Genomic DNA, 14,741 nt, shown 5'->3' with positions numbered 1-14,741 from the left:
CTAAAATTCAATCCTCCATGAATAATCCTAAATTCAGCATCATTTCTCTACTAGAGTAGCCCTATTTACCTTATGAGGACACAATTTCCCACTTTTTTTTTTTCTTACCTCAAACTCGTAAAAAATACATTTTCCATTGCAACTCAGTACACAAATATAGAAAACACACACATATACATACACACAATTTTCAAGAAACTATGTTTATCCTTACTACATGTAATACACTTTTATTTTCTACTCAATCCTATTTAATTTTAGTTTTTGTTAAAAATACTGATCAAGGCCCACTAAATTGATTTCACGCAAACCATGGTTGTAAAACATATCCACAGGAACCTAATCAATGCTCTGGTAAGAAAGATAATAACTATTTTAATACAAAACAAAAAGAAACTATACTGACTGCCTAGGATGCTACTTCTTCTGATTCGAAGAACATAAATATGAGTGTGTGTATATGCATACATACATAAACACACACATACATATATGTACACACACACACATACCCAATGTATGTATGTGTATATATATATATGCATGCTGCTAATGAAAAATAATGGGCATCCTAGACAACATAGTTTCTTTTCATTGCTAGGTTTAAAAAGTATAGACAGTACTTAATACTTAACCTTTTCCACTTTCTAAACTCTTTTCTAGAGTTCAGTAAACTCTACATTTCATAGGTTCTTAATCTAGGTCAAATGGATCCTCCTAGGGCAGAGCCTCCCAAGTATGCTGCTAGACATTAATCCCCTTCAGCCCCCAGAGTAACCAGGTGGAGCCTGATGCAGCCAAAACCCCTGAAATGGTAGCCTCCACTCAGGCATTCCTTCGGGGGCATCTTGAGCAATTTTGAAATAATTTGCATTTTGAAGGAAGAGGAGGAAAGTAAAAGGAAGAGAAGATGAAAATCAAACAGAAATTGGTGAGTATTATGGGCTATATTCAGTACTACTCTGCCAAGAAGGTATTCCACCACATGACCACTTCAAGAACCAGAGACAGAGCACCCTCCTGCCCATAATGGATCAGGGTCCCAAGTAGCTATGACAGAAGTTCGGGATACAGGTGTCCAAGAAGCATAGAAAAGAACAGCCCAAGATGAAGAAGGGAAGCTGGAAGGCTGGGTGAGAACAAATACACACACAGCTCCTGGCAGGAACCCCTATATCTTTGTTTTCACACATTTCAGATACTTTTGTCCATTTGAGGCTAATCAGCCCCCAAAATTTCAGTATTACAAATGTTTGGACCAATACATTTTAAAAAGCACTAAGATTCTTTAATATAATCTCAAATGGTGGACATTTTCAATGGCAATAAATAGTTAAATTTTTTTATCAGCTACTTCTGAGAAAAGGTTCTCTTGAATAGTGCCTATGAAGAATTCAAAGAGGTCATATTTTAAAAGTCTTGATCACATTTCCATGTAGTAATTTTAAGCATAAAACTGAATATTTAAAAAGTTATTTCATGTTAGCAAGTTCAAGTTTCCCATTTTAAAGTGATAAAGAGTTTTTTGGAAAACTTACATCTATTCTTAATATGTCCTGATCCTCTATATCTCATTTTTCTTATTATAATGCATAAAGAAAATGTAAAGATTCTTTTCATCAAGCCCCATATTCTGCCAAATCCCTTTTAGTTTATCCCTATGTGCCCACCACTCAAATATCACTTTCTGTTTGTGCCATGACAATAAAGAGGATGGAAAGCACAACCTAGAGGAATTACTCTTCTCTCAGGGCTTCTCTCTGAAGTCATTTGAATTTGTTCTCAATTTATTTTTCCATACTTGTACACATTTTTTAGGGAAAGGATCTGAACTTTTCATAAGATTCTGGCCCTCCTTATTTTATTCCACACATGAGTGATTAAAACTACAAAGTACTGAGTCCCCCAAAACAGAAACCTGGGAGTCATGGCCTCTATTCCAGAGATACTTTATCTCATAAGCATCTCTGCAATTTGCCCCTTCCTTGCCATCTCCTTAGTTTTAGGTCTTCATCATTTTTTACCTAGATTTAAACTAACTTACTTATTTTCCCACATTGAATAAAAATTATGTTTTAGTGTGTACACTACAATACTGAATTTTCTGACATTCAAAATTTTCACTTGAAACTGCAGGAAACTTATAATACAAAGAAAAGACACTAACAAAATATTTAAATTATCTATTATCCAGAGATAATTGAAAACATTTTGGTGTACAGTTTTCCAATCTTTTTTTTTTTTCCTTTTCGTCTTTTTTTTCGTGACCGGTAACAGGATCGCAATCCTCAGAGTCGCGCCCGTACCGCAACCGGCAATGGGATCGCAACCCTCGGTGTCGCGCCCGCACCATGCTCAACCAGGGAGCAGACCGGTCTCTATATGGGATCCGAACCCTCGGCAGGAGCGCCACCGCGCTCCCAAGTGCCGCACTCTACCGAGTGCGCCACCGGGCCAGCCCTTCCAATCATTTTTAATGCTTATTTATTTACATATAAAGAATGTGCATATTTAGTTTATAAAAAATAGGATCACATTGTTCATACTTTTTAATCTGCTTTACACGTTAAGCAAACATTTCTAATACTTTCCTATGTCAAATATCATTCAAATATTGTAGTTTATTCTTCCAAATGGATGTACCATAATTTCTCTTAGTAATACTCTATTAAATGATTTTTAGGGACATTTTTAAATTTTTACTATTTTTTTTTTTTTGTCTTTTTTCGTGATCGGCAACGGATCGCAACCCTCAGTGTCACGCCCATACCGGACCGGGACCAGCAACGGGATCGCAACCCTCGGTGTTGCCCCCGCTCCTCGCTCAGCCAGTGAGCGGCCGGTCTGCATGCGGGATCCGAACCCTCGGCGGGAACGCCGCCGTGCTTCCCAAGCGGCACAGTGTAGCAGTGCGCCACCGGGCCGGCCCAAATTTTTACTATTATTAAAAAATCATATGAATATTTCTTATATATGCACCTACAACCTTAAAATAAGAGTATTAAGTATTGATAAATATTTTAAGTATTAATAAATTTGCTCTCCTCAAAGGCTGTACCAAACTAGACTCCAACCAGGCAATCCCACTTCTGTATCATCACCAGTTGCAAATATTATCATTTTTTCACCTTTGTTATTTTAAGTGGCACCTTATTGTTTAAATTTTCATTCCTTTAATTGTTTCTAAATTGTAGACCTCCCTGTATTTCTTCTTACACAAACTATATGTTAATGTGTATTTCTCAATTTACTATTAGAATGTTCATATTTTTCTTATTAACTTGTAAAGAATCTTTATATATTAAGGATGCCAAACAGCTGCCATATGAATTTATAAATATTTTTGACTTACTGTCTTTTAATTTTTAATTAGTATGTAGAAAAAAGGTTCTTTCATTTTAATGTCATTATATCTTATCAGTGTTTTCTTTCTTGTGTAGGAATTTTTCCCCACTCCTATAGTCATATAAATATTCATCTAGTTCCTTTATGCTATTATTTTATACATTTAACTCTTCAGCTCCTTTAAAATTAATTTTAGTGTGTTGAATGAAGAAGGAATCTAACTTACTTTAAATTAAAATAGTTAAGCATTACAGAACATTAATAACAAATCAACATACCTTTTACCTCTGGGGTGGAGAAAGCAACTGAGAGTGGTACAAGAGAGATTTAATTGTGTTGGAAATACTGTATTTCTTAAGATGGTTGGATACTGTGTACGAGTCCATAAACACTTTTTCAAAACCTTGGGACCCAATGTGTTTGGACCTAGGAATTCTGGAAATTTTATAAAGATAATAAGGTACATACTGTATATCACATAATACTCCCCATAAAATTGTTTCTTTGCTTTTCTTACCAATGTATTCTTTTAGACGAATTTTACACTCACTGTCAAGTTAATTCCATGCCCAGAAAAATCCTTTTAGGACTTTAACAGAAATTTTAATTTTAAAAAAATTAAAAGTATAAGGACTTGAAAGAAGAAAATAAAACTGTTATTATCTACAGATCATATGAGGAGTGTACATAGAAAACTCAAAAAAAAATTACAATAAATTATTGGAAATAACTAAAGAGTTTAGTGAGTAGTTAGATTTAAGATCAATAAGCAAAGTCAGTTATCCAAGTGAATTTGTTATGCCAGGGACCAGACCAATGTAACTAGCCTTCTTCCTGAACCTGAATCTGTCACATCAAGAAAGAACCATCATGCTTTGGTTAAAGACCCTCCACAACTACCACTAACTTTTTTCCTTTGGCCTAGGTTCCATGCTGCAAAGAATTCCACAGCAATGCCCTGAGATTTTGTCACCCTACAGTGATAGCTTTAATCCAACAAGGAAGCAAGTGATATGAAGTGTCAAACTGAGTTTCCGTTTAAAAGAAACAGTTACTAATCACTGGTTTTGTTTTGTTATCCCAATTAAATTCTAGCTTCAAAGGGTGTTCTTTTTAGCTAAAAAGCCATAATCTCAATTACCTAGATTTCAGTTAAAATTCCTTTCTCACTACACAAAAATCTTTACTACAAATATGTGACCTGCAATGTAGACAGACCCTACTCCTTTAATGCTAACCCCAGCATGGGACAAAGAAACAAGTGTCTCTTAGAGTAAATATGCTTACTTTGAGTTTCTGGGCTTCTCCTCTCACTTTCAGCAGTTCAGTTATAGAATCTACAAAGCCCTGGTAATGAAAGTTGCACATTTTTTCAATTTCTCGGTCATGATTGCGGATGCGAGTTTCAAGCTTCTCCATGAATCGTCCATGTTCCTCCCCATCATAAACAGACCTTTAAAAAAAAATAGCATGAAGTTACTTCTAAGAAGGAAAAATAGAATTACAAACCCAGAAGCAAATTTCTTTGGAAATTAGATATCTTGGGTGCATAAACCACAAAGTAATTCAATTGTATTAACATTGTCTAAAGGTTATATGAATGTTGTCTAAGAATATCTAAAATTTTGTTTTCTCATTCATTCAAAAATATATGAATGTTTGACAATATTCATCACAGAATTCTCCATCATAAAATGAAAGTTACAACTTCCTTGTAACTTTCTTTCTCAATTTAACTAGTATAGAGAAACTCAATTTTGGTTAAAACCAACTATCCAATTACTCCTTGACTACACCCAAGAAACTGAACAATGCTAGAGAAAAATCACATAGCTGTGCTGTCTAGACTGAGTATGGATATATAACTATAAATCTAAATTAGGCACTCAATACTACTAAATAATTCTACTACTACTGTACCCTCACTCTCCCTCAAAAAAAAAAAAAAATCACTTTGCAATCTCCAAAATATCTTTGTGTGGGAACTTTAAATGTTCGCCTCTGCTTAAATGTTCACCTCCTCACTCTCACCTGATGGGCTTACTACATACTTCACAGAAAAAAAAAAAAAAAGAAATATCTCCTCTTCCCCCACTAAAATCAACCCACCTACTTACATCTATAACTCCCACTCTGTTCACTGTCCTGTAACAATGGAAGAAGTGTTCTAAGCTCTTATCTGAAGTCAATTCTTGTCGTCTCAAGAACTTACTCCTGCACCTATTCCCCTTTTTCCCTCCTCGGCATCATATTTTTTTCTCTTTGCTGGATCACTCTCATGGGTATACAAACATGACTTTTAAAAATCTGCCCATAACTACACAATCCCCTTCCAGCTACCATCTTGCTTCTCTGCTTCCCTTCCCAGCAAAACTCCTTTCTACTTGCTTAACTTACTAGAGTATATTCATTTTACTCCACCTAATAGCAGCATTTGCTATGGTTTAATATTCACTCTTTCTTTCAACACTCTTCTATAGATTTTAATGATATCATTCTAACATGGTTTTTAATCTTTCATTGACATGTCTTCTCAATCTTTCTTGGCTTCTCCTCCTCTGTTACATTTCTGAATATTCCTAAAACCTCCTCTCTTCTGCATCTATGCTCTCTCACCAAGCAGTGACATCAAATCTCATGGCTTTAAAATGCAACTCTAGAGTGGATAAAGAAAATGTGGTATATATACACAATGGAATATTACTCAGTCATTAAAAATAATGAAATTCTGCCATTTGCAGCAACATGGATGAACTTGGAGAAAATTATGTTGTGAAATAAGCCAGGCACAGCAAGAGAAATACCACATGTTCTCACTCATATATGGAAGCTAAAGAAGTTGATCTCATAGAAGTAGAGAGTAGAATAGTTGTTACTAGAGACTGGTAAGAGGAGGGAGGAGGGGAAATGGGGAGAGAGTGATCAATGGATACAAATTGCAGCAAGATAGGAAGAATAAGGTCTAGTGTTTTATAGGACTGTAGAGACACTACAGTCAACAACAAATTACTATACAACTTCAAGTAGCTAGTAGAGAGGATTTTGAACCTTCCCAACACAAAGACATGGCAAACGTTTAAGGTGATGGATATGCTAATTACCCTGTTGCAATCACTGCACACTGTATAAACATACCCAAATATCACACTGTACTCCATAAATGTATACAATTATCATGGGTCAATTAAGAAAAAAGAAAAAGAAAAAAAATTTTCAGAGAAAGTAGATTAGAGGTTACCAAATACGGGGAAAAAATAATGGGAAATTATTGTTTAATGGGTACAGAGTTTACGTTTAGGATGATGAAAACGTTTTGGAAATAGAAGTGATGGTCACATATCACTGGGAATGTGATCAATTCCAAAGAATTGTATGTTTAAAAATGGTTAAAATACCAAAGCTTATCTTAATATATATACATATATATTTACTGTAATAAAAAGAGAGAAAGAGAGAACAAAATCCTGCAATTTGATGCAACATGGATGAACCTACAGGCCATTATATTAAGTGAAATAAGCTAGGCACAGAAGACAAACACCATCTCACTCATATGTGAAATCTTAAAAAGTTGTTCTCGTAGAAAAAGAGAGTAGAATAGTGGTTACCAGAGGTTGGGAAGGGAAAAGGGAAGGAGGAAGGGGGAGTGAGAATGGGGTCAACGGGTTGGTCAATAGGTATAAAATTACAAAGTTACAGTTAAATAGGAAGAATAAATTGAATAAGTTCTGGTGCTCTAGAGTGACTGACAATAGCTAATAACATTGTATTGCACATTTCAAGATAGGCAGAAAAGAGGATTGTGAACGTTATAATCAGAAAGAAGTGATAAATGTTTAGGTGATGGATATGCTAACTGTTCTCATTAGACCATATACAAACACATGTATTGAAACAACAACCTCTATCCCATTAAAATGTATAAAATACATTAATAAGGGCCGGCCCGGTGGCGCACTGCTACAGTGCGCCGCTTGGGAAGCGCGGCGGCGCTCCCACCGAGGGTTCGGATCCCACATACAGACCGGCCGCTCACTGGCTGAGCAAGGTGCGGGAGCAACACCAAGGTTTGCGATCCCATTGCCGGTCCCGGTCCGGTACAGGCGCAACACTGAGGGTTGCGATCCGATGCCGGTCACGAAAAAAGACAAAAAAAAAATACATTAATAAAATAAATTTTAAATAAACAAAATGTTAAAATAAATACATGTAAATATAAATAAAACATAAATAAAATATAAATAAATTTTAAAATAAAATAAAATAAAATATCATCTACACAATACTAACTTCCTAATCTATACCTACAATCCAGAGCATTTCCCTGAGCATTACACTCAAATATCCAGCTACTATTTAACACCTCCAACTGGATTTTTAAAAGCAATCTCAAATTTAACACAGCAAAAAAAAAATCATTTATTACCAACCTATTTCCACTCCCAAATCTTTTCCTCCCCAAATTCCCCACCCAGCCACCCATCTCATCAAAGTTAATGGCAATATCTAGTTGCCCAAACCAAAAACCCAGGAATCATTCCTAATCTCTTTCCATCTGCTGTGAATTGAATGTCACCCAAAATTTATTGAAACCTGACACCCATTGTAACAATGTTAAGAGGATGGGAAATCCAATAATAGTATTTGAAAGGCAAAGCCTTTAAGAGGTGATTGGATAGTTAAGGACTGTGCCCTCATGAATGGATTAACCCATTCATGGAGTAATGGGTTAACAGTTTAATGGGTTATAAAGGAGTGGTTCCAATGGCTTTCTAAGGACAGCAAGTGAGCACATTAACTCACTAGCTCTTGCCATTCTCACCATGTGATAGATACCATGTGTTGCCACAGGACTCTGTACAGAGCCCCCTCCAAGAAGTCCCTTCACCAGATGTACCCCCTGGACCTTGGACTTCCCAACCTCCAAAACCATACGATATAAATTTCACTTCTTCATAAATTACCTAGTTTCAGATATTCTACTATATGCAACAGAAAACAGACTAATACACCTTCATATACTCCATCCAATCTACTAATAAGTCCTGACAACTCAACATCTAAAACATGTCTTAAAATTGACCACATCCCACCATTCCCACTAAAACACTCGTGCAAATCACCACCACACTCAACAATTCACAGCCTCCTAACAATCTCCATTCTTCTCTCCCCACCTCCCCAATCCCTTGCCTCAATGCAGACACTCCACATGGCAGTTAAAACAATCTTTTTAAAATAATAATTCAGATGTATTCCTCTACTTAAATCTCTCCAATGGCTTCCTTTTACAAAAATAATAAAAATCTTGAATCTTTACCATGGCATATAAGGCCCTACATAATCTAGCCTCTGATTATTTCTCTAACCTCATTTCTCTCTTTTCTCTAGTATTCACCCTCAAGGCCCCTCTATCCTCTGTGCTCCAGCTACACTGGCTTTTCTTTTGTCATCTCTTCCTGCCTTGAGGATTTTGTTTTACTGTTCTTATGCTAGTAATGCTCATCCCCTATATCTTTGAACAATCTCCCCTTCATCATCATACATGGTTTGTTTATCTCACCCCCCAACCTACCCCAACTAGATTATAAGTTCAAGGACAAGAACTTTGTCTGTCATATTCATCACTATACCTCAAGAATAGTGATAGACAGGACTAAAGAATGATTAACACCATCTCTAAGACCTCTTCAATCTCTGACTTTTGTTCAACAAATACACATTTGTTCATTGCCAACATTTTCTGGTTCTATAATCATTTGTGGGTACTGGATTACTACCCTGCTCCTGTGGATCAGAAAACACACTCTACCCAGCAGGTCAATTCCACTGCCCAAAATTTTTTTTTTTTTCTGTGACCGGTAAGGGGATCATAACCCTTGGCTTGGTGTCATCCGCACCGCGCTCAGCCAGTGAGCGCACCGGCCATCCCTATATAGGATCCGAACCCACGGCCGCAGCGCTCCCAGCACCACACTCTCCCGAGTGAGCCACAGGGTCAGCCCCACTGCCCAAAATTTAGCAGTAACCATAGACAAATATATACATGTTTGGCTTCCAGTAAGAATCCTGAACACTTACTTCCAAAAACACAGAGCAGTCTAGATTCATTCTTCTTATTTTGAAACAAAGGGAAATCATCAAATAAATTATAAACAATCCCTGTTTTGACAAGTAAGACAACTGTAGAACAACCACTTGCCTGAAGGAACTATTTGGAATAAACAAAACAGAATCTACCATTGACATTTCAACTAATCTCAAACAAGCTTAACTTTTCCCCTTTCAAATGAAAAGATAAGAAAAGTTTCCATATAAAGACACCCACATTCCTTGCCATTTGGAGAATGGAAAGAATCACTGAAAAGTCCATTTATCTCAATGGCATAAGCTGATATTATTCAATATTAGACAATCTCTTGGTTTCAAATTCAGTACATTCTGACTCAGCAACCCTTCTAAGTTAGGTAGCAAGTCTAGTCCTTCTACTAGGTAAGCCTTTTTGTTTTTTCCCTCCAAAGAGCTATATTAACATCACAAAAGACAACCTCAGGGAGAAGAAAATCCCAAAATTAGAAATTCAGAACTTATATTAATAATGTGCCCCTAAACTCCTGAACTTCCTATTTAAAAAAACAAAACAAAAAAAACAAATTAAAAATAAAGGAAAGGAAGTGTGGATTTTTAGTTGTAATTAACTAGCTATGACTCTGGCCAATCCAGTCAATCTCTCTGACCCTCAAGCTTTCTCATTTAGGAAATAGGAAGCAATCAATTACAAATTCTCTGAATACTAGCTTAGCTTTGTTTCTACAGTTGACCTCTACTTTCAAATCCAGTCAATAATGTAAAAATCATACATTTTCGGAACAGTGTAAATACATAGTAGTTCAAAACGAGTTAATGAATTTTCTGCCTCCTTATCACTACCCCCCACCTGTTTCTCCTATCTTAGGACACTTAAGATTCTAATATTCTCTTTAATTATGACATTGAATAACATGTAAGGTTTACAGTGGATCCCCAGAGTATCCTGAGATTTAAAAAATAAAGGTATAAAATGCATTTATTTAAAACAGAGAATGTGAACTATATTTAACAGATGTGTGTTCCGTGGGTATGCTTCAAGAAATCCATAAATCCATGATTCCCAGATTCTATGTGGATTTTGTGTTTTTAGGCAGACGTACATACATGTATTTTTAAGGGAAAATGATCCAGTGTTTCCATCTGGTAATTAGTTAAAAACCACTGATTTAAAGGTTTTGTTTCAAATTTTCTACTGCAGGAAAAGGCAATTGTAGACTGATCACTACCTAACAGTTCACCTTAAATCAGCATTTCAAGCATATCTTAGCATAACTAATTGTTAGCCAACATACCTATCAAATATAAAAGGCTAAAAACAAAATTAAACAAGTCTAGAACTCTGAAAATGTCAGAGATCTACTGAAGCTAACTAGTATTGGTAGTCAACAAAGTACTTAAACCAAGTGTACGTTTTTTTTCTGATCACATAGAGAAAGACTGCCATCTAGTGACAGCCCATTTCTAACATTCCTTGAAACTTGAACTTGAGGTGGCCAAGTAAAACGGACTCTTAAAAATCTAAAAACTATATTCTATAATATTTGTTGGCCAAAGACTTATATAGCTAATTATTAAATAACATAACAGGTATTGTAACGTTTAAATTTCTATTTCTATTAGAAAGCAGAATCTTAAGAACAAAGTCATATGCTTTTGACATATTCAGGTGCATCACAGTTAAATAAGACTATCTATGGAATAAACTGCACCACTGGTTTAATTATACATAGTAAAAAGTAAACAAGAAGAAATGCTTGGAAATTAACAATAACTTTTTATAGCCTAAATTTTGATTCATCTAAATAAATGTCACCCCCTGGGATCTGATTTCCAAACAGCCCACAAATAAGCCATAGGTTTTTGTAAAAAGTAAATATTTATCCTAGTGTCTGTATCTAGGATACTTCTAAACATTATAATGGTACTGTATCCCTCTCCCACTTAGATTTCATGTGCACATTAAGAGAGAGATTTTTAACTTATTTAAATTGGCACTTGAGAAATTCTAGTCAACAAATATTTACCATTCCCCTGTAATGAACCACTACAGGATTATATCACTTGCTTAGAGCCTACATCAGCTCAAATCTGTTTGTCAAAAGAAAAGGAAAAAAATAATGTTATGAGGATTATGCTATTGCATTTAAATCCTATGCACCTTATAAATTAGACATTATTCCCATTTTAAAAATGACAACCTTGCAGTTGGTTAGAGTGTGGTGCTGATAACACCAAGGTCAAGTGTTCAGATCCCTGTACAAGCCAGCAGCCAAAAAAATACAAAAAATTAGGACACTGAAACCCAAGAAAATGAAGTAACTTGCCAAGTTCACACAGCTAAAAAGTGTCCTCTCTATTACATCAGTCTATCTCCTGTTTCAGCAAGGAAAGCAAGCAAGTCACGTGGGTCCCCAACACATTAGAGTTGTAGAATGGGAATACAAAGTTCTCATTGTACGCTCAAGGAAACTGAGGCCAAGAAAAGTTAAATCCCTTAATCTAAATGACATTGGTTGTTACTGATACATCTGGGCCTGACTCCCAGTGAAAACATGATTAGAAAAAGCTAATGCAATATGAAGCCCGACACAAAGCTAAAACGTTTAAAAGAGGAGAGAGAGAAACAAACTTCTACTTCAAGATGAATCATTTGCCTATTAGTTGTGCCTACACGACAGCTATTCACTTCTTTCCATTGGAGAGTCCCAATTCATTGAGATATTTCACCTTCCCACCCTACCACAGGGATAAATACTTATTAGTCTGTAAACCAATCATGGTAACTCCATTCCCCTTGTCAGTGACCAGTTAATGTGAGGGCACATGACACAACTCTCACCAATGAAAAGCAAAGGGAAATCTGGCAGTGAGGGACCAAGAAAAAAAGCTTTCTTTCCTGAAGGATGCAAAAAAAAGAAACTGCTTTTCCTACTTTGGACATTGCTTGTGAAAGTATGGTGTTTCGGAGAGGAGAGGAGATACTGCCAAAAATCTGAGGATGGCAAAGGAAAAAGATGGAAAACATCTGGGTCCTTTACAGTAAAGCTATCCCAGAACAGCCCTATCTCCAGACTTCATGTTATATGACTTAATAAATTTCCTTTTTTTTTAGGCCACTTTCTCTCAATATTCTGCTACTTGGAAAAGAAAGTATCCTAAGTGATAAAACATTGTTCAGCTTTCAAAGGTAGCAGGCAAATCAAAGAAACAAACAAAAGCAAATCAGAGTCTACACATTGCTAAGGAATCCTCTCCTCAAACCTAGATTTTTCTTCTCCCTTTTCTTCCAGTTTAGTTAAGAATAACACCCATTCACCCTTCAAATCTCAGCTTGTACCTTACTTCTTCTGGGAAACGATCCCTAATCACAGAGATTTTGTTATACACTCCTCCTTTGTGATTACCACCATCACAGAATGTATTAAAACTATATTCTGATTGCCCATTCACTTGTCAATCTCCCCATACGAGAATGTTATCCTAGTGGGCAAAGACTGTCTTACCCATTTTATCTCCACCTACTAGCAAAGTATGGCAAGGAGGAGATCCTCGATGTATACTGAAGACAGAGAAGGAAGGAAGGGTAGGAGGCTAACTGATGTGAATTTCTGATTGTTTGAAAGGTGGATGCAAAAGAACATCACATCATACAAAGCATATCTGTTGGGATGTTTGCAGAATGAGAGGGAACTTCAAGATACAAAGGACTGAACATTTTGTTTTTTTGTTTTTAATTAATTCAAGAAAAAATTCCAGAGTTTATTCTGGTCTTTTCTTTTTCATATATATGGTTTTTAACTTCTGTCATGGTTTTAGTTCTCAAACATTTTCTTCTCATTAAGCTCCATAAAACCATCATTAGTATTTTTGTTTATTCCAAAAGTTAAAAATAAAGTGGAAAAACAGATTTGAGCATGATGTTGACAGAGAAACTACAGGAGGTCAAAAAGAGTTTAAAGTCCCTTCTCCTTACTTCAGTTAGTCTATCAATTTAATTCAGACCTTAGTATTATAATTTGGATTCTCTACGTGCATAAAGATGAAGTAGTTCAATGTATATCATCATCAATGGCAGGAGAAGCATTTATTAATTAATGAATTCTAAGCTGATACTAACCCAAATATTTTTGTACTGCCACAGGAGATCAAAGACATTCAAATCATTTTCCACCCTTGCAGATACTAAGATATCAAACTGGCTTCACCAAGACAGCTCACGCAACCGAAAGAATGCTATTGGCACCTAGAAAAAGGGCCTACTAAAAACCTGGTTTTGGTTAAATACCACAGGAAAGTGGAGAAGGGGAAGCTGTCACAAAACATCAGTCAAATCAACAACAGACTGTTAGGAAATAAACTAATGAAAGCAAGGAAACTCTAAATTAAGGATATAGAGACTGCCATAACTACAGCCATGATAATGTCACACTGTTAGAACAATTAATCATCATCAGTAATTGAAAATACAAAGGCACAACAGGATATGTTAGTGGCTTCATTTTGTCCTTTGTATCAATTTCTGTTAAGTGCAAAAAGATTTATTCCATTGCATCCTTCAGAGGTCTTTATGAAATCTGGCAGCCCGTAGTTGGATCACACACGTTGCTGCCAATTAAGATAAGAAATAAAAGAGTACTTCTATACCTCGTGATACCCATTGAATCTAACCTGGGAAAGTAGAGTAGTAATACAGGTGGTATGTATACACAGGATTACAATACACTTGGTAGATTAGTTTTACTGTATAGAATTCAAAGTGTCAAGTTTAACACTTAAACGTGCAATGTTGGAGCTAAATGAAACTACCGGTTCACTTATTATCTACCACCACCATAATGAGTCTGAATCTAGGATATGTTGGTAAAATTCTTCAAGACGCTTTACAAAAGATATTAAGTAGTTAGTTAAATAATTACTCTGAAGAGATATATAAACATTAAGAAACTGTACATGTATATTAATTGTTGAAACACTTCAGAGTCTCCACATTTAAAATTATTATTATGGTTCCAATGACAGAGATCATAAAGCTCTTAATAGAGAAAAACAAGCCAATGGTAACACTAATATGGTAGAAACACTGCAGTGAATCGTCTTGGTCTACTTATGCATGTAAACTTAATGCGGGCTTAAGAAAATAGACCAGCCAAGTTTCCTAGAATCACTGACTCAAACTCTAATAAATGTAAGTGACCTCATTTGTAGATGAGTATGTTGTGTATACTATATATATATGAACGTACCTGCATACATGTATAGATACATATAAATATATATATAGTGTTTATGCTATGTGTGTGTGTATA

The 14,741-nt window shown here is 35.7% G+C and overlaps 1 protein-coding gene across 1 annotated transcript in view; it reads right to left on the bottom strand.

Moving 5' to 3' along the window:
• Window positions 1–14,741, bottom strand: part of LOC103604142 (exocyst complex component 6B-like) — an 87,273-nt gene that overhangs the window by 25,022 nt on the left and 47,510 nt on the right. The window contains exon 2 of the mRNA XM_008588732.1: window positions 4,633–4,798. Within this exon, the coding sequence (XP_008586954.1) occupies window positions 4,633–4,798 (166 nt within the window). The remainder of the gene's footprint in view (window positions 1–4,632; window positions 4,799–14,741) is intronic.

This window comes from Galeopterus variegatus, unplaced genomic scaffold (genome assembly GCF_000696425.1).
Source record: "Galeopterus variegatus unplaced genomic scaffold, G_variegatus-3.0.2 Scaffold4998, whole genome shotgun sequence".
Lineage (NCBI taxonomy): Eukaryota > Metazoa > Chordata > Mammalia > Dermoptera > Cynocephalidae > Galeopterus > Galeopterus variegatus.
This window is presented reverse-complemented; position numbering and strand designations above follow the sequence as displayed.